Below are 21,349 nucleotides of genomic sequence, written 5' to 3'. Positions count from 1 at the left end.
GGACAGGGATGTCCAACATTGGCAACTCTTAAAACCTGTGGACTTCAAGCTGGCTGGGATATTCTGCGAATTGAAATTCATAACTTAAAATTGCCAAGGTTGGACTCCCCTAGTCTAGGATAAGACTTGATAAATCATTATATTAAAGAATCTCAATATTTCCCCTTGTCTGAGCCTAAAATGGAGAAGGAAATCAAGTCCCTTCTTTTCTTCTTTCAGCCTGACACCAGTGAGTTCCTGAATGAGTCATCTTGAACCGAGGACTTTTTAAAATTTGCTTTAATTTCCCAAAGAAGAGAGAAAAAGATCCTCATTAGTATCCTAGTTTGGAGAGAGGGAAAAACTCTTGCTGGCCAGGAAGCACCTTGCTGTTCAGCTGTGCAATTTTATCCATCCTTTTCCTTTCATTCCATCTCTTCCTTTCGTTAAATGAACTAAGCTGACTTCCATCACACCCGATAGCAATGTTTATATGTATGTAATATGCATATAGGTTTGCAAATGAGCATACTTCATAACAAGAACTAATGACATATTATGCCAATTCTATATCAGTTTTACTGGATTTTACTTCTTTCTTGATCCCAATTCAAAATGTTGTTATCAAGACCTAGAAACTATAATGTTTGACATAACAACTGTATTGAACATGTTATGATCTTGCCCAAATGCTAAAATCATTCTTGAATACTATGTTGTTTTTTTTAGAATAGATTAGAATTCTTTATTGGCCAAGTATGATTGGACACACAAGGAATTTGTCTCCGGTGCATAAGTTCTTAGTGTACATTCAAGCAACAAGTGATAAATCATTATGATAATCATCATAAAATGCATTCACCATATAACATTTAGCGATAGTTCCAGGATACTAAATAAGCAATCAACAGAAATCATATTAGGAAACTAAATAAAACAATTAATTTAAATTGTAAGATACAAGCAACAAAGTTATAGTCATAAGAAAATAAGGAAATAGGTAATAGGAAAGATGAGAAGGATAACATTAATACAGCCATACTAGGTACTTTGACAGTGTTGTGGGAATTAGTTGTTTAGCAGAGTGATGGCATGGGGGAAAAAACTGTCCTTGTGTTTGTTTTGGTGTGCAGTGCAGTGGTGAAATTCAGCCGGATCTATCCGGATGCACAATCCGGAAGCACTGGCGGTGGGAGGCTCCGCCCATCCGCCCAATATCATCATGTCCTGTTTTTTACCTTTTGCGCATGCATGTGCTCACATTTGCGAGCCGGTAGGGAAAGGTAAGTGAATTTTACCCCTGGTGGTCTATAGCATCATCTTGAAGGAAGAAGTTCTGGGTGCAGTTCCATGTCGAGATATGGCAGCTCACTTTTCTTTATCCTAAGAGTGTCCAATAAGTTTTTTTTGAAGACGGAGGAAGGACCAAATGAATTAAAGAACCAGTCAGTTCAGGGTTCTTGCTTGAGGGACAAATGACCAGCTTTACATTATCATTATTTTGACATGTGAAGACCTATGGCCCTTAAGAATTCTATAAATATGGGAAAGGTGAGAAAAGAGAAGAGAAGAACCAACAATAAGATGAATGGATGAGCTCAGTTTCAACAGGAATGGATATACTGTCCATTGTGAATCTTGGTAGGCCAGGCTGAGAATAGATCATCCTGGAAAAAGTCTGTGATTGCTAAGAATGGTTCTTAGTAATAATGATACAATTTAAAAATAAATAAATGTAATAGATTTTACAAACATACAACTATTTTTTTTTAATGATGCATATATTTTAGTCAAATACATGAGACTCGGAGGTAAATTCATATGTCAGGATTTACAACACTCTTGTCATTTGTATCCTGAGATCTGAGTTTGTTAACTTTTTATTTGATTTCTATTACTATTTGAATTTTAAGCAAAAGATTTAGTTGCCAATTATGTGGTGAATTGTATCAACTACAGCTTGAAATCATGATCTTTTGAATTCTACAATTTCTATAACATGGGGGAGTCCTTGCCCTTGGAAGTTTCTGGATTATTTTCACAACCTGAAGAGTTGTAGCCAGGGGATGTTTGATTTACTGCAACTGAAAGGCTCAGGGGGTCAAAGGGTAAAGACAGAAAAAGGGTTGGAGGTTTTTCAGAAGACAAGTTCTGCAGAGTATGAAGGTAACGGAGCTGGATAGCAGCTGGAGTATGGGACAATGTCTCAGCTGCTATCTTCAGAGATTCAGAAGCAGCTTTTTCACCTTCAGCAGCGATCACCTACAACACAAAGGCCATTTGAGAATTGAATCTGTTATTTCTATAACCATATCACTGAGATAGCCTAAATTAGAAAGAAAAAGTATGCTCTGCCCTCTATATTGTATGATGCTGTATTACTTTGTCCAAGAATCATCTGCGATATTTAGCTTAGTCCCAATTTTGTCCAGTGTTCAATAAAAAATATCTTAACCAATGTTCCTACACACAGCACAGATTCTTTTTTAGTTTCTCCTTCAGTAATTTACAAGTTAATTTCTATTCCTTTGGATGCAGAGAATTTATTGTGCTGCATATTTTTCTTGTTTCATAGCAAAATAATAGTACTTTGTGCAAGCACTTTGTGCAAATTCACACAAAAGAGTAGGGAGAGGAAGCAGGACAGAATGTGCTGTCTTACAAGTTATGAAAAGCTGTAAGGTTCATAGTTATCTGAAATTGGAAAGTAAGCTATGGATCATGGAGACTAGTCTATGGGAGGTCACTAACACTCTCCATTCTTTTCCTCAGGTTTCTTTTCCTCTGCCCTGCCATTCCCTCTGAATCCAATGCCATCAGAAGAAAAGCATTCCACCCCCCACCCCCCACATGATCTCCTGTAATAAAAATGTACTGCTGACTTACCCTTACTTTAGCATGACGCTGGGCTTCTGCTTGTGCAGATAGTGACACCTGGAGCTCAACTGGCAGCCGAATGTCTTTACTGAAATAAAAATAGGAAACTGAAAGAAAGGCTACTCTCCAGGCTTAGAAACAATAGAAGACGCTTGACATCTTGAGAATATATGTATTTTTGGTTACTATTTTTTTCATGTCATGATCTAATTACACCAACTTAATTCAGCTTTTTACTGCTGAGACAAATCTTGGACTGGTATACTAGTTGAATGTTTGTCCCAAGTGCCTATAAGTCAGCTCATTTGGAGTTGCTATTATCTCCATACCAAGGGTGAAATGCTCCCGGTTCGGACCGGATCACCCGATCCGGTACTGATGGCGGTGGGTGGTTTGGAGAACCGGTAGCAAAAATCCCTGCCCCCCCCATGCCCAGCTGAGCCGCGTGATCATCAGAGGCTGGTTTTTTTACTTTTAAAAGCATTTTTTCTACAACCTCTTTGGCCAAAAAAATGCTTTTAAAAGTAAAAAAAAAAAAGCCTCTGATGATCGCACGGCTCAGCTGGGATCATCAGAGGCTTTTCAAAGCATTTTTTTCTGCAACCCCTTTGGCCGAAGAGGTTGTAGGGGAAAAAATGCCTTTAAAAGCCTCTGGCGATCCCAGCTGACTTGCCTGATCGTCAGAAGCTTCTAAAAGCATTTTTTTTCTGCAACCTCTTAAGGTTGTAGAAAAAATGCTTTTAAAAGTTAAAAAAAAAAAAAGTTGGCCATGCCCACCCAGTCACATTAGCCCCCCCCACCAAGCCACACCCACAGAACCAGTAGTAACAAATTTTAGATTTCACCCCTGCTCCATACCATGCAAACTGATTTCTTAACCACTTTGCCTACTTAAGGAATCAGGTTGGGGTTGGGGTTCTAGAAATAGCCTGCCTATCCTGGGTTGATCCATGGATAATTTGTTTTGACTTCTGTCAAGTTTAGAAGTGAGATCCATTCTCATAAGAGACCAATCCTGTATTATTTACAGATACAAATTTGCTTCAAAGATAATTTTTTATTCATTAATAAAGAAACTGGTGGTGTAGCTACGCTGTCTTTTTATTTCTTTTGTTCTGACTAACCACAGTCCAGACTCTCTCTCAATGAACTCTGTATAGGGAGGTTTGACCACAATTGCAAAAGCTGTGTTATCTACATGGCTACTCGGGACTATATCCCCACCATTATTCCCAGTTAGATTAAGAAGGCTATCATCATGGAGAGCTGATATTCTTCTCCTAAGCCCTATCTTCACATTCTCCTACTTATCTTTTTTGGCATATACCCCAAAGGACCACCATTTTATGGGACCCTCACAGACATATGCTCCAATCACTTTATGCCATATCTCCAAAGCTCAAATGCAATTCGACTGAGATTTGTCATACCCTCTGTCTCCAAAGTGTCTCTGGTCAGTCTTTGGAAGTTCTGTCCTATGATCTCATTCACTATGATCTCACTTTGAAAAAGCTGAGGACGGGACCAAGGGTGGTCTTATTCTCTTTCAGAGTTGAAAACAGACTTGCAAGGCCTTGAATTCATTACTCTTGCTCCCTTTTGCCTCCTCTATGCATTTGACACAAACAAATGCCTTTAAAAAAAAAATTCCCTCTTTTGTATGGCTGCCATGGCATCACTATTTACATGCATGGCGACTCCACAGAAATAAATCAAGGCCAAAGCATTTTGGAAGTGTTAGAGTTAGGGCAGAGCATGAGTCCAAATATAGAGTTATAATCCATGAATGGTTTCCAAGTTAATTTAAATTTTACATTAGACATTTTTTACATAGGAAGTTATTTTTGACCCTCAGGCATATTCCCATAGTTTAGTTTGCCAATCTTCTAAAAAGGTAAGTACATGCTGTTTGGACATTGTTCTTCTTCAAGTGCAATCTAACCTGTACAGAATCCAATGGCACTTTAATTCCTATGAACTAGTTGCACTGCCTCTGTTGACATAATTCAAGTCTGCATTGGGTTTTTTTAGATACTTATGCTCACAAGTCATTTTGTCAGGGAAACACTTGGAAGGAACTACTGCTGTTTCTTCACTGATTTATTTGCTTCAGTTTAGATATCTGTCACATAAGGAGCACCTATTCCAGGGGTGAAATGCTCCCGGTTCGGACCAGCTCAGGCAAGTAGGTAGCGATGATGGCCGGTGGTTCGGAGAACCGGTAGCAATGGCAGCTGGAGGCTCCGTCCGCCCGCCCACCCTCCCCATTGCCCGGACTTGGGGAATGCACCATTCCTTGGACTCCTACTGCTCACCTTTCTCCCGCAGCTGGCTGTCAGGGAAGGCAAGCGCCTGAAAGGTACCGGAGTCGCTCACTCTCCTTGAATGAGCTGCTCTAGTCCACGCGCCGGCTGCACAAGCATACACCCAACCTGCCGCTGAATTAAATAAACGGTGTGCACTTGCGCCGCCGGCGTGTGGACCAGAGCGGCTCATTCAGGAAGGAGAGTGAGCTACTCTGGTACCTTTTGGGTGCTTGCCTTCCCTGACAGCCAGCTGCGGGAGAAAGGTGAGCAGTAGGAGTCCGGGGAATGAAGTGGGTGGGCGGAGCCACAGGAGAAAGAAATTTAAAAAGTTTTCCTACCGGGTTCTGTGGGCGTGGCTTGGTGGAAGGGGGTCTTGGGACTGAGTGGGCGTGACTGTGAGTGACATCGAGTTGGCCATGCCCACTCAGTCACAGGACACCCCCCCACCAAGCCACGCCCACAAAACCGGTAGGGAAAAATTTTAGATTTCACTTCTGACCTATTCTCTCTCATGATTTTACTGTAAAAAAACACAACTCTCCAGCATCTTCAACCATACTCCAGAGCAGTATTTCTCAACCTTACGTTCTGTGCACTTCTGGTTGGCCAACCTGGCTGGTTGGCTGGTTGGGAAATTCTGGGAGTTGAAGTCTGTATATCTTAAAGTTGCTGAAGTTGAGAAACTCTGCTACAGAGACACTTGGAAAGGCTGAAAGCCACTTCCAGTTTGCATAGACAACAGGAAGGGAAAATAAAACTAATTAATATATTTCACAGATGCCTTTACTGACTAGTTCATTCATTCATTCAATCAATCTTGGTCAATATTAGGACTAATATTCTGAGTATTTTATCTCTAGTCAAAGTTGCTAGTTGTAGCTTTTCTGGCCATTCACCTTCCATTCGGGATGGAGATGTCAGTGCACAGAGATTGAAAACAGATTGCAACAAACTTGCAGTCCTTTTTTAAAATCAAGTTTAATCAAAGAAAACCTTAAACACTTGCATAACATTTTCAATATTGCAGAAACACTTGATATCTTAAACACTTGTTACAAGCATCAGTTCTTATATTGTTGCTTGTACTCATAAACACTATACAATGAAGATTCATCTAGAATTAGTTTATGCCTAGACTCACAATACAGCAAGGAACAAGTAAAATAGCACAAAAGGGTATGCAGGCTTTGGAGTTCTCCAGCACTCTTCATTGGAGACAATGTTATCAAAAATAATACAAAAACAGGATGGAGAAAAAGCCAGGAAATCTATAACTAAGGATAGGTGTTTCAGCTATGAGGTCTGCAATTCAAAGCCAGGATAAATATGAAGGCAGACTGACTGTCAATGGAAGTATTACCAGTAATAATTATAATATTCCTGTCTGTTTCCATCATGCTCAAAGATTGTGGGTTTTTGTAACCTCTTGCCTAATGAAGATTCTGGAAAATGCAACTCTCAGACAAACCATTATGTCATTTTTGTTAATCCTAATAAAATCAATCTAACAATGGATTTTATATTTCTTCATGGACTGGCATAAGCATAACTATTAATTATAGGCCAACATAGAAAGAATATGTAATACTTGAATGGAAAGTTACAAATTATACCTAACAGTTAAAGTTTTCATTCTTTTCCTGTCCTGATATTTGGACGTGTTTTTTTTTTTTTTTTTGGTTTTACAGTGTCCGGATTTCATACCTACATTTCTGTCAGCTCCACTTTGATCCCCCACTGACAGGTGATGGCATCCACGGCCACCTGCATAAAAAGAAAAAAGAAGATGAATGAGGTGGAAAAATTATTCAAAGTAAAAGCCCACAATTATTGGCCTATTTTTGGTATCTAGCTTGGCACATATTGAAAACAAAAGCTGGATTGAATATACTGTATACCGTATTGGTCAAGCTTAGCAATGCAATTCTTACAAATTCGCATCTTTTGAAATATCTTTTAAGAAAGAGAAACTGTCCAATAACAGGGGAGTATTATTTTATTAATGCCAATTCACTGATTACAATGTTAATATTTATGATGGTTTTGCCTATCATGCAGTGTTATCACAAAATCCTCATTTTGCTCACCTTTATCTCCTGGCTGATGTTCTTTCTCTCCATCAGAATGTCAGTGAAAGTCCAATGTGCCAGTAAGCGCTTTGTGATAGTCTGTACCAGCATCTGAACTGCATTAGAACGATTAGCGAGGGTGGTCATCAGCAGAGTAACATTCTCCATTCGATAGTAGCAGATAGTATTTAATTCTAAAACAGCCATATCATTGGTGATCACCTACAATAAATAGAAGGCATTACGTGCAATATTCAATGTAATAAGATGAAGAACGGGTATGGTAGTAATTTTGTCAGTCACTGGAAAGAAATTGGAAATCCAGGACATTCAAAAATTGGGCAATGTTATTATTGTAGTATCTGGGCTGGTAAAGATTATAGGAATCTCACAAGATAGATTAATAACATCTGTGTGGCATGTGTTTTTGTATGGAGAAGTGGCAAGGCACAACTATGACAAAGTTTCTTAAATTTATGTAATTAGTTCATTTTACAATTGAGATATCAGCTTTAAACTTTTGACTGCCAACAATGGATTGATTTGCTAGAATTCAGAATCATATTACTCTGAGTATTTTACAATTAAAACAGTGGAAAATAATTGAGGAAAATAACATTTTCCTCAAAACACAAATTACCTTACAAAAAACTCATCATGGTCTCAACAAACCACCTAGTTCCAGGCCAGGGAGCCCAGACACATTTTCAAAGATTTGTCAAACTCTTGTAGGATAGGAGTTGAATCTCACTGGTCAGGCAGAATCATGGAAACAGGTGGTCCCTCAAAGAACCAGGTCCTATGCCATGAAAGCACTTACAGGTGACAATCAGTACCTTGAATTGCACCCAGCAGCAGACTAGCAACCAATGCAGGTTGCGAATCATTAATGCACATGGGTGTATCAAGTGTGGCCAACACTGTAGCATTTTTGGACTAACTGTAGCTTTCAGGTGGTCTTCAAGAGCAGTCAAATTGCAACATTCCATTATGAGGCAACCAAAACATAAGTGACAGTCTGAAGAGCTTCCCATTCTAGGAATAAAGCACACAAAATGGACCTGTGCAAAGATCATCCTAGCCAAAGCTGCCACCTGGTCTTGGAGCGGTAGTTGTGAGACTATGATGGTTCCCAAGTTATGCACTGGTCTCAAATGGAGAAGTGCCATCCCATCTAAGACCAAAGGTGAAAAAAAGAGATCCAGGGGCCCATCCATTTAGTCTTCTCAGGACTGAAGCTAAGGCTCTCCATCCAGACCTGAACAATATCCAGGCATTGGGTTAGGACATTGACACTGGACAAACAAAGGTTGACATGTATAATTGAGTATCACCTGCATATAGATGATATCAGACCCAAACATCACCCAGCAATTTCATGTAGATATTAAAAAGCAGAGGCAGGAGCATGGACACTCAGCAAGAAAGGAGGTATGGACACAACCTCTCTTTCTCTGTTAACATTGACTGGAACTGACCACTAGGGAAGGAGAACCACTGCAATATAATGCCACCCATTCTTAATCCCCCCCAGTCTGTCCATAAAGATACCATGGTAGAAGGTACTCAAAACTGCTGAGAAATCAAGATGGTTACAGTACCCTATCCTGGCTTGCCAAATGTCATCAAAAAGTATAATCAATAGAGAATCTATGTAACTTGCTATAAAGCATGAAAACCCTTCTGAATGGAGAATCTATGTAACTTATTTCTATAGTGTGTCTGCTTGGCAACTGTCTCATTTCTTCATTAATCCATATGATTTTCTCCAGCAGATGAGCTAGAAAAGCATGAGTAAGCTATAATTAAACTCACTTACCTCACATAAAGGAATCTCTAAAGTTTTGAGACGAATGTCTATTTTGTGGTAAGTATCCAGACAGGGAAGGAGAAAAAACAAGCCTTTTAGGAGAAACAGAACAGCATAGAAGTTACATGATAGGAATTAAGAGCCCACTTTTTGATGCTCATTTTATCAAGTTATCATATTGGGACTTTACATATAGAAAAATTATTGGCTGATCATCAGGTGCATTCTAACCATGCATGTATTTATGTGCATGTGTGTATCTGACCCAACATCAAATGACTAACAAATTAAGGTCAACTCATACTGAGAAATAGTGGCCATTTAGGTTGCTATCAGTTTTCTTTATAGTGACCATGCACACCTTCCCTTTTAATAAAAGTAATAGTGACCTGATGGAGATTTGAATCATTTTCTCTCAAGTGTTAAAAAAATATTTATGCATTTATGAAAAAACCAAAAAGGGATAAAAAGTTGTTGCAGCCAAAATTAAAAGGCTTGCTCTAATCTTCTGATTCCATGCCTAGTGATCAAAAAGGAGAGTTAATCTCCCAGTAACCATTTTATAACAAATTTGACAAGAAAGGTTCAGGAGTTATTATTATCACAATTTGACTTGAGTTAAGGTTCCTAGGTTTTGCTGTCTATGTTTATACTACAGAAACTATCAACCATATTCCCACAAATGTGTTGTGGGAATCTAGTACTTGTCAGATTATGTTTGCCATGCAGATTCAAAAAACTGAGTTAAATAAGTCATGATTTACTTATTTAACCAGAGGTTATTTGCATGATTCTTAGATTTTCCAGTAACCTATTTTACCATGTCCTGGGAATGGTTTGGTTTGCAGAAATGACTCTAATCTTTTTGTCCCGCTGATATCTTTGTCAAATAATTTCTGAAAGTTTATGAAATGTTTTAAAAATCTTGAACAGAAACAATGGTGGATTGGAGTAGTGGCCATCACATCTTTTGCCTTAACATTTTAATATATTTTTGTCAGTTTCTAAATTTCTTTTACTCCATGCTGAAGTCCTTGAGACACCCTCTCATTTTGTTTCTTGCATTTTCAGCTGATCAGTATGCCTAGGAAAAATTCTCAGAATTTCTACCTGTTGCTGATGTAGCACCACATAGATTGGCAGATTTAGTGTGAAATGTGTAACTAAGCCAAAAAGAGATAAGTGACCGTGGTGCTGTTGTATTTAGCATATCAGTTAGCACAGGAATTCTGGTCCCAATTATCATTCATAAACAAGGACTACCTGGAAGATACTTACCATGGAGTATAATACCATCACATGTAATTACAAAAAGGAAAACTTTTTTTTAAAATAAGGGGATTAAGAAAAACTGCAGAGAAGTTATTTAAAATCACAGTAACTGAAACTCCACAGAAATGTATTCTGTAATTCCAAGGAAAGGTCAGCAAAACTTTTTTATAGCTTCTAGAAAGATACAAGGTTTTCTTTTCTTCCCAGCAGAGCAAAAAATCTGGCAAAATAATCTAAAGTGATAATAAAGAATGCAAACCCTTCTAACAAAATGGGGAAAGAGTTTATGTAGCAGATGGCAAAAACATTAATGGAAACAATAAGAATTTGTTTTACAATTTTATTGTAATATGTTTGCTGTCTGCAAAAATCCAGGTGACTACAGTTGGCAGCAAAAAGGCAAGGTTTTTCTGCCATCTCATTGCTCTGCACTTTACAGGAAAGGACAGGGTTCTATACCTCCAAGATATCTGTAAATCTATATGTAATAAATGTGTAACAAATATCCATTTGGAAACTGTTAGTATTTAAAGTGGTGTGTGTGCAACTATCTTAAACTATCTCCCTCTCAATTCAAGTAGTATAGAAAAAAATATAGAGATCACCCCATGGTAATGAAATTGGTTTTAGTTTTTACCGTATCACAAATGAAGTTGCCAATATTATACCATTTTATTTACTACCCTATTGATTACATAATTCAACAATGAGAACTAGCAAGGTGATTTCTTCACGTGATGTCCGCTATGTATTTTAGCACAACCCTAGTTGTGCCATTGTTTCTCAACAAGATTGACACTGGTACCTTCTCTTACAATATCAGTGACCCCAATAGATCAGTCTATATAGATGTCACAGAAAATAGTGTTATATTTAACTTGTGGTCATGCAAAAATCTAAGAATCTTTGTATACTTACCAGGCCCTCTTGGCCTTCCATGAAGAATATGACCAAATCGGAATAAAACAGCTCTCTCATATTCTCGTACAATCTGTCATAAAAAACTGGAGATGAGTAACAGAATTTGGGAGGAAGAAAAAAAAAAGGAAGCAAATAGAGCAAAAATTTAGCTCCAGAAAGATTTTAATAGATTGCTCAATGCCAAGCGGAGGAAATTAAAATGATGAGAGGAATCAGCCTTGTACTTTTTTCTGTTTTAACAGTTTATGGCAGCAGTCCCCAGCCTTTATGACTTGGCAGTGGAGGAGAGGGGAACTGGCCCACCCCTTGTGCAAGTAGAGCTGCATGCGTGTGCACCGGCCCACCATTCACATAAGTAGAGCTGTGAGCACATGCACCAGCTCAACACTCGCGCATTCCAGTTCCAAATGGGCCATGGCCCAGTAGTGTAGAGTAGAGTAAAGGAATAGAATAGAATAGAATAGAATAGAATAATTATTGGCTAAGTGTGATTGAATACACAAGGAATTTATCTGATGCATGCACTTTACTGATTGTTGTCTCTCACGTGTATCAACTTTAATCTCTAGAAATACTCTTACCTTCATACAGAACCAGATGGAAATGGGAAATGTGATTATGATGAGAAGGAGTGAGAGGATGACAAGAAGCCACTCACAAATGCCTAAACCTGGAGACTTTAAGCCTGCAGAAAAACAGATACAAGATGTATAATTCTCCTGGTTTTTTTAAACCTGCATTTGTTATTGGATGAAAAAGTAAGATTTTAAAAAAATCAATATGGAATATATACCCGCTGACCCTCATTATTTTGGGAATAAAGGAGACTATAAAAGAAGATAAAACAGAACTGAGATAACATGTTCAAATTTCATCTGTAGATGAAAATAGGGACTCTTCTATATTCTAATTCAGATTAAACTTCCAGCATATATTTTGGGTTTTTCTTAACTGTTAGCATTTCCTCCTTGTTCCCCAATGTCAGTCTCAAGGTATGTAAACTCAATTACGTGTCCCCACCTATTACATAGGAGGCAAAGTCAGGTGATCAGTAGTGGGTGTGATTACAAAGGAGCTCTGGGTCTTTTAAGCAGAGGTGAGATTACTCCTTCTATCTGATCCCTAGTCAATCTCTTCAAACACCATTCTGCTATTCTCTGCCTAAAAAGATGAACTTAGTGGCACATGAAATGTCAAGGAAACTACTTGCCATATATTGTTCACCTTGGGAGGCAGTCCAGATAAGAAGCACATCTAGACATACTAATTCTAATTTTAGTGTATTGCTACATTAACAAATCTTGCAAGCTTGAAAGTACATCTTCTTCTTCCTTCACCTTTTCAGTCCAGGAAACTAGGGAGGGTTCCTTCTGAGACTTTTGTCGCATCCCATTCCTTCTGCAGATTCAGCTGCTGCTTGTCTGACTGTTGTCTACAGTACGATTCTTTCTCCTATATGCCAAGGTCATTCCCATAATATCATTACATTGTTGCCAGCAAAACTACTTGGATTGTCCTTGTGGTCAGCAGGGTAAGGACTTTATTATTTTTAAAATAAACACTATATTTTGGAGCAGGGGTGATCATTGCGGTATTAGGTATATCAGATTTGTACAAGAACACAGCATTTTTATTTATGTGTGCTTTTAGATTAACACAGCTTGGCACATGAAATGTCAAGAAAATGTAACATTTGTGAAAATACATAATCTTGTGTGTGTGTGTGCACCAAAAAACTAAATGGACTTGTCCGTTTAATCATAAGGATTCAAATTTGACTTGAAAGAGACTTTACATACTTTTTAAATATTTAAAACAGAATGGAGAGGAGGCCATCATTGTTTTAGCGGCCCAGGCAACTTGCAAAAAAGTGCTAGACTGCCCTAGTTTGTTCTAACTCTATAGTTTTTCTTGGTCTGGTTAAAATAGTACAACTTCAAAATGATATAAAGGAGTAGAGAAGTCTTAAATAAAAAGTTTTCAATTAAGAAATGCTGCTTGTTACTCGGTTCCATTCGTCATCCCTCTAAAAAAGTAATTTGCGTTTATGATTAAATGGGGAGGAGGAGCATACAAGGAACCTTGAAAGGACAGACAGGTTCTCTCAAGGTCTTTCTAAGTCAGACCTGCCCTATTTCCTGCTGCAGTATATGACTGATGGATATTTTTCTCTTTGGTGAAGTACCAAGTGGAAAGATAAAAAAGAACTAGTGGATTAAACCAATCATTATGTTTGTTATGAGCGGCACACAGAAACATTGGAGTAACATTACAAACTGGATACTTTGTGTTTATGATCTGAAATCAAAGAATGATTATTTATCAATAGTTCCTAGGGCTGCTTCCACTCAAACACCATTATTCTTTTGTTCTTTACATTCAGCTTTCATCTGGTAAGTACTGTATGTTATAGAGAACTGTGGCTGTGGAACTGACCCTGTTTTTATGTTATATGCCTTTTGTGTTTGGAAGGAACTCTAACAGCCCCTGAAGGACTACTAGAACTTCTGAAGCTTAGGCCCTGAGGGGTGTTTGTGTATGCATGTGCAAGTAGATAGAGATTCAAGGAGTGAACCCTAATAAAAACCAAGGGGAAACTAAGTGGTGCTCAACTGATATCAAACAGAGCCTGTTAAAAATGGAATAGAAATATATTTTAATTCTAGCAGAAAATAATGTTTCTGTTTTGCCCAGCCCTTTATCCTGAGATTCTTCATATAGTTGTTTATTTAAAAAAAAATATCTAAAATTCTTCCAAGAACAAGCAACTTCATGCAATAGTAGTTCCAAGAATGGGCATAATAATGTGAACTAGCCAATGGGTCTCTAGATGCCAATACCACTCTTAGAAGTCCTCCTCCTTCATTCTTTCTTACATTCAAGATTTGCCTGAAACTTTATCTTGGTGCACATCAGAGTTTAGCAAAAAGGAAAGCAGAAAAGATTAGAGATGAGAAAAATAAAGATTGCATGCAGGCAGACCTAGAGTCTCACTTCTTCCTTCTATACCCAGCACAATTTTGTGTCAAAGAGCCAAAGAGAATTCACAAGGGGTTTCCCCTTAATTATTCTTCTCAAAGGTGAAGCCTGATCAGTTACAGAATCCTCTTTCACAAACTCAAAATTAGGAATATACTATTTCTACCATTTGATGCCCTCTTAGCCATTTTTATCAACAATCATCAATTTCATATGTTCTGACAAAAGCAAGTACACTGTAAAAATTGTAAATCAAATTATTTGGCTGTTGCTTGTCCATGCTCTAAAATAAATATCTATATTTCATATCATTTGACAATACAACCAGAGCACAACTGCCTTATCTAAGGAAATGCTGTAATGCAACAGTAGAACCCATGTTGTGGATATGATACTGGAAATCCAATTCAAACCCTGTCATCCCCAGCAGCGCTAAGAAAGAACTATTATAACTGTTCCAATCATAAACAAAACTGAGTTAGAAGGCCCAGTGAAATGGTTTGGTATGAGAATTTTTTTTAGAGATTTTTTTGCTTATAGATTCTTCAGAGTGTAATCTTGATATAGATAAGCACTTGTTTATCGCTCTGCTAAACCAAATTCATTTTGGAAAACAGAAACCAACAGCAGGTTACCAGGACTCAATCTACTTAACCTAGGTCCTTCATTAGGCACAAAAAAAAAAAAAAAAATCAGCCACAATTTCAGCAGGGAACCTGTTGATATTAAATAATTCGGAACGACCTGGAAGCTTGGCCTTCTAACAAATCAACCCTTAACATATAGGTAAATCCTATTTTCATACCATTTAAAACCAACCCAGATTGGTAACACAGAGGGAGACAGATAAACAACCAGCAAACCACACTCTTACACATGCTGATGATGTTACCTATCTTAATACTGAAACATCTGCAGAAATACAACCAAAGTCAGAAAACACCAATAACCTAATTATTAGGTTTCTTCTGAATCTCTAGTGAATATCTAATAGCTAGGTCTCACTGATGTCTAATTTCCTGAGGTTTCTAAGAAAAAGATTATAGAAGAAAAATTAAAATAGATGTGGAGATCTACCAACCTGAAGCTTTGCACCAAGTTTTCTCAATGGAAGAAACATATCACAGATCAAATGACTATCACTTGAATTTGAGTCAAATTTAAAGTCTGAACCCTTCATACATGCCCCATTTTAAACACACACTAAATTTCACATTCACTGAAACTACTGTTCAGAATTTCTGCTTGTGCTGTATACTGCACTAATATTTGCCCTGGGAGGCTAACTATTAACACTTCTAGGTAGCTTTTGTATTTTCCCAGTAAACCGTTTGCTTTGAGCATGCTTATCTTAATAACTTTGTAACAATTTTGTTGATTTCTTTTGGTCATGTTGTCTTAAAACGCAACTAGGAAGTGATTACAAGATCTCTTCCCTTGTTAAATTCTCATGATATATTACAGAATTTGGTTCTTTTGCATTTTGCTACTACCCAGAGCTGGTCGCTATCTGCAAGGGACAGGACAGATAAATTCAATGTATTTATATCATCCTGCTGTCTTTAATTAAACATGACTTACAGGGTATGTCTACCAGATCAGAAAACATGCAAGAGGTAGACATTTAACTCCTTGCTGTCTTCCAATGATTCCTGGATTTTAACAATCCAGATTGGTTTGCTTGTCTTCATTCCTTTTTCCTCATAAGAGATAGTGTTGACTTTAAGGATTGTAGATCTAGGATCTCTTAAACTGGGCTCTCTTCAGGAGATGGACCTGTCCAGGGGATGATTTACTGGTGTTGTGCCCCATTTCTTCCCTTACCTTCCTCCTGCTTCTCGCTTTCAAGCAATGCCATCACCTCCATTTCTTCATTAAATGACACCACATCATCCACATCAACCACTGTGGAAGTATGGATTTGGTTGCCTGCTTGAAGGGTGCTTTTGGTGTCCTTTTTCAGTTTCTTCTGATTGGATTGCTGCCTCTCTTTGCTGGTTTTCTGTCTGTGTGCCATCTTCTCTTTTTTGTTCCCTGGAGATGACTTCTCTCTGCTTCTCCCATGCTTCTCCCTAGAAGAGCTCCGAGACCTTTTTTCATCACTCATTGTGTTGTCTGAACTGTAGGAAGCAGCTCTAGATGAGAAGGTGGGAGACTGTGCTGCCTAGAAATTTATGTAGCCAAAGGGGAGGGAGAAAGGGAGGGAAAGTACAATGCAAAAGAAGAATCTTTATTCTCAGACAGGGAGCTACTGGACAGTCAGACCAGTCCTGAATTTCAGAAAGTATGGTGAGAATGGAAAGGTAGGCTGCAGCAGTGCGGCGTGATATGGAGCAAACTGAGAATGCAAGCTTACTATTGTAAGGAAAAATCATGGTCAAATTATTCTCTCCCCTTATTTGTATGCAGGATTTCCAGATCTTACAAGATGAGGAGTGATATGGAAGCAAAATTCTCTATAAAGAGCTGCTGGCCAGATCCCCTTCTAGAACAATTCCCAAATCAATGAATGCCAGTGTTGCTAGTATAACATATAGAATCTAGAATATACTTTAGGAAATGAACTAAGTGTAATCTTCAGAATGTATGGATCTGCGGTGGCGGTGGAGTGCAGTACTGCAGGCTACTTCTGCTGACTGCCAGCTGCCTGCAATTTGGCAGTTTGAATCTCACCAGGCTCAAGGTTGACTCAGCCTTCCATCCTTCCGAGGTCAGTAAAATGAGGACCCAGATTGTTGGGAGCAATATCCTGACTCTGTAAATAGTTTAGAGAGGGCTGTAAAAGCACTGTAAAGCGGTATATAAGTCTAAGTGCTATTGCTGCTCACAGGCTGCATGTACTCTTCCCTCCAAAGGAATGCAATACCATTCAAGAGTTATCATTTCAGTCATTATCTCTTTCATGTATGGCTTTAGGACTTCTACTGCTATACCAGTGATATAGTAAATAAGGTTTGTCCCTGGAAAATAATAGCAGTTACCTCTTGTAAATATCCTGATTTGATGGATCTTGATGTTAATACAGGTAAATTACCTGTATTGGGTAATTACCTAACTCACAACAAAAATGGAGCCTGCCCATTGTAGTCATTAACTCATGATGGTTGTAAAATGGATCCCCACTTGACTGATCCAATTTTACTATCTTTTTTGTGGTGGTCACTTTGCAAATATGGCAGTCATAATGTGGCAGCTGTGGTCATTAAGCAAACACTGTGGTCATTAAACTATGGTTTGCAATGGGCCAGTTTTGCTAAAAACTGGAAGTAAATGCTGGTTTTCAGTAAAAACATTGTAAAACAGTAACAGCAGTGCTGGATACTGCAAATGGCCATAATTGTGGACTGGCTGCTGGATTATGTGACCATGGGGTGAGGATGGCAGCCATTACCGGAACTTCGGAATCAAGTTGTGAATACCCTGGGGAGGACCATCATAACTTTGAAGTCGCTAAGCAACCATTGTAAGTCTAGGACTACCTGTAATGTCCCAATTGACAGTCCCACCATTGTCCAAATGGAAAACCAAAAATGTGTTTTCACACGTGCTGCTGTGAATATAGTCACTTCTTCCGTTCTTCCTATGTGCTAAATTTGTTATCTAAAATAGCTTTAATACACTGGTTTTACAATGTATACTTACTGTAATTTAAAACTCTTGATATTTGAAGAACTATTAAAGTACAGTCTTTTGTATTTTATTTGCAAATAAATCCCCCTATTATGGGATTACATATGATAACCTGGTGTACATAAATACACTAATAGTTTTCTCTGTTCTTGACACCAAATACGTGTCTCAGGCAATTATATATTAAACCAATGGTGAGAAAATCTGCTAGAAATTGCTGAATAGTAACTCCCAGAAGTCCCAATCAGTATGACCAGTGAGGCAGGATGTTGGGAGTAACACTCCTGTGCAAAATATTTGAGTGGGATGAAGTCTTTCTGTTCAGGATTAGAACTACAATTCATTCATTCTTGCTATTTCCATTACATCGAGATTCCACTGTCCATGTGTAAGATTAGTTGTTTTTTTTTAAATCAGTGCTGTTAGTACTACTCATTCTGAAATGCTGATGTGAGAAAGAAGAAAAAGTGAATTTAAGGAGGCAATAATCCATGTTTTTCTTCCTCACTTGGATTCCTTTGTAATTAGAAATCTGTGCCACTAGGCCAGGGGTGGGCAACTGTGGCTCTTTTACAACCTGTGGACTTCAACCCCCAGAATTTCTGAGACAGCTTGGCTGTCTCAGGAATTCTGGGAGTTGAAATCCACAGGTTGTAAAAGAGCCACAGTTGCCCACCCCTGCACTAGGCTATTGTAAGCATAAGCACAAACAATTTACTTTTTAACCCCCTCAAATACTTTGTTTAAAAGCAAGTAAAAAGATACTGTTTTGCTGATTTTTTTTTAATGTGGTAAACAATTAAACTGGTACTCATTTCATGAATCTAGGCTTAATTTAATCTGAATATCTATTTAAATGCACTAAGGGATTATTTACAAATACAGTAGGGTGTAGCTGACAGCTGAGTTGTTATAATATCATGGCTTGCCCATACATATTCTAATTTACTGTCTGGCAAAGGAGATATATATATATATAATAGTTTCATATAAAATTAAAGATCTATAGGAATTCTCCTTTGGTGGGGCTCTTTCTCTTTTGGTGACTATTACATCAATTATTACTATAATAATTTTAAAGGAAAAATGAGTAGATACACTGGGAAATTCCAAGGGATGAAAGCTGCACTTGTTCTGATCATGAAGCTGGTGTTTCTCATGCTTCTTTACATGGTTGAATGTATTGGAATGTTGAGCTCTGCTACATTTTCATTTTGCTGCACAGTTAGGTAGCAGAAATTTTAGAGCTGTTTACATTCGCAACAGCTTTTGCATATCACCTACTTCTAATCTTTGCATCCCACCAAGCAACTGACCCAACCTGGCCTACATGGAAGGGGGAAAGAAGTATAGGAATCCATTAATAAGTGGCCTTTAACCAGATTTCAGGCAGAACTCCTCTGCCACTATGGCAGAAGGGGTTGAAATTCTGAAATTCAAAATTTAGCCATGCCAGTCATCAGATACCCTGTGGATATAGTAAGCTGGCCAAAAGAACTGGAAGGTGCCAATTAGAAGTATCTCTCAATGTACAGAGCTTTCCACCCCAAGTCCAACACAGACAGTGTACACAGAGTGTACACCAGATGGAAAAAGAGCAGGATTTGGTGTCAAAACCACTGTCCTGGATAAAATCCAGAGCATGCAGGAGTATATTAGTAAGATGGTACTCAAAGATTAGTTGCTGGGGGAATGTCTGAGGCAGAAGATGATATGGGAGGAAGATCAAGTAGAGGCAAAACAAGATCCTGCATGGTGTAGGGCATGTCAAAATTTTCAACTTTCTATTTCCAAATATTAGGAGTGATCAAAAGTTGTGACATGCCTTGGAGATTGTAAATATATTTTGGTTACTTTAATATAATTTAGATGTGCTTGGTAAATAAATAACTGTCACTTTTTAACATTTTGTTTGTTTCATTTCACAGGTTCTTTTTGTTAAATGCTATTTTGTCTGAGAGTGTTAATACTGCTGGCCTTGTTTCCTGTGAGTGTGATAGCTGATCTATAATGGCTTCTAAAAAAAGGAACAAGACTGGGAATATTCACTCATATGAACAACCGAATTGGAACTGGCAGAGACTTGTTGCTGTCTGAACTCCCAACACTGCGAGATTCTCAGATATGGTCTACTGTTAAAGAGAACAAAGTAGTGATGATGCTAGAAATACAATATTAACAACAGACAGTTGAGCTGATTTTCATTGGGAAATTCTTCCAGTAGATAGAAAGGACTGAACTAAAAGACAACCTGAGGTATTGAACATAGCAGCAGGAGAGCAGGCATTAAGCACAAGAGCCATACAAGCAGGAATCTACCACACTAGACAGGACCTGCTGTTCAGTCTATCAAGAGAGGCCTCAAACAAAATCCAACACATAATGGAAGGATATAAGACGCAGGCAGGAAAAAGCATGCACTGAAAGGCACAACCAAGGAAGTAGGCATTGTATACAGGAACAGCTGTGGTGTATGGGCTAGAGGTGGCACACAGCGCCCTATCTGATGGCATGCGAGCTGTCACCCCAGTTCAGCTCCACTGTGCATGCGCGCCTGCCAGCTGGCTTTCGGGTCTCTGCTGCACATGCATGGGTTGCATGTGGAGGGCATGCATGCGGAGGGCACGCATGCGGGGGCCCATGCATGCGCATGTGGGCCCATATGTGGATGCGGGGGCCCACATGCGCATGTGGGGGCGCATGTGGGGCTGCAAGTGCATGCGCGGGGAGCTGGGGCACATGCAAGGGGGCCACATGTGCATGTGGGGGGGCACATGTGTGGGGGCTGCACACACATTGCATTTTGGGGATTCAGGTGCACATGCATGCATTTACAAGCGCACAAGCGCCTTGGACACTCAGTCCGGAAAAGATTAGCCATCACTTGGCTAGGCCCTCCCAAGTCCAGATGGGAGATTCCACAGAAGGTCATGAGGAATAAAAGAGCTAAGATCCTGTGGGACTTCCAGATTCAGGCACGGCAGTTCCTGACCATTCAAGCAGACATTTGGTAGAACACAAGGACCAGAAGACAACAGCAGTAATAGAGAGGAATTTCAACATCAGGAAGGAGGAGTATGAAAAAGTAGGAAACTATCAGGCCCTGAAGGAAGAACTAGAGAGGATGTAGAAAGTAAAGGCCAAAGTGGTGGTAGGAGCACTCGAAGCTGTGCATCCTAAAGTAGGAGAGTGGCTCCAACAGATCCCAGGATAACATCGGAGCGCTCTATCCAGAAGAGTGCAGTGCTACAAACAACTAAGAGACTGCGCAGATCCCTCCGACTCCAAGGGCCAGGCTACTCATAGAAGACTCCAGAATCAGGAAGACACAAACACAAAATATATATGGGAGAAGGGAATTTTGTTTACACTTTTACATACCCACACCCACTCTTCCCCCTAAACATATACAACATAATACACCTTTGTGTGGCTGCTAGGATTCAAAAAACAATTTGATGGCCTATAATTAACAGCAATAGCACTTAGACTTATATACTGCTTCA

General features: G+C 38.8%; 1 protein-coding gene across 1 annotated transcript; it reads right to left on the bottom strand.

Moving 5' to 3' along the window:
* Positions 1-695: 695 nt before the first annotated feature.
* NPHS2 (NPHS2 stomatin family member, podocin) lies at positions 696-18,093 on the bottom strand. Its single transcript, XM_034409700.3, has 8 exons — positions 16,038-18,093; positions 11,816-11,919; positions 11,232-11,304; positions 9,051-9,133; positions 7,250-7,453; positions 6,871-6,926; positions 2,866-2,944; positions 696-2,241 (listed from the first exon to the last, which is right to left on the bottom strand). Exons 1-8 carry the CDS (start codon positions 16,318-16,320, stop codon positions 1,972-1,974), a joined length of 1,152 nt encoding a protein of 383 aa, XP_034265591.1. The 5' UTR covers positions 16,321-18,093; the 3' UTR covers positions 696-1,971.
* Between the last annotated feature and the right edge of the window lie 3,256 nt (positions 18,094-21,349).

Source organism: Pantherophis guttatus, chromosome 3 (genome assembly GCF_059756535.1).
Source record: "Pantherophis guttatus breed Tessera chromosome 3, ASM5975653v1, whole genome shotgun sequence".
Classification (NCBI taxonomy): Eukaryota; Metazoa; Chordata; class Lepidosauria; order Squamata; family Colubridae; genus Pantherophis; species Pantherophis guttatus.
This window is presented reverse-complemented; position numbering and strand designations above follow the sequence as displayed.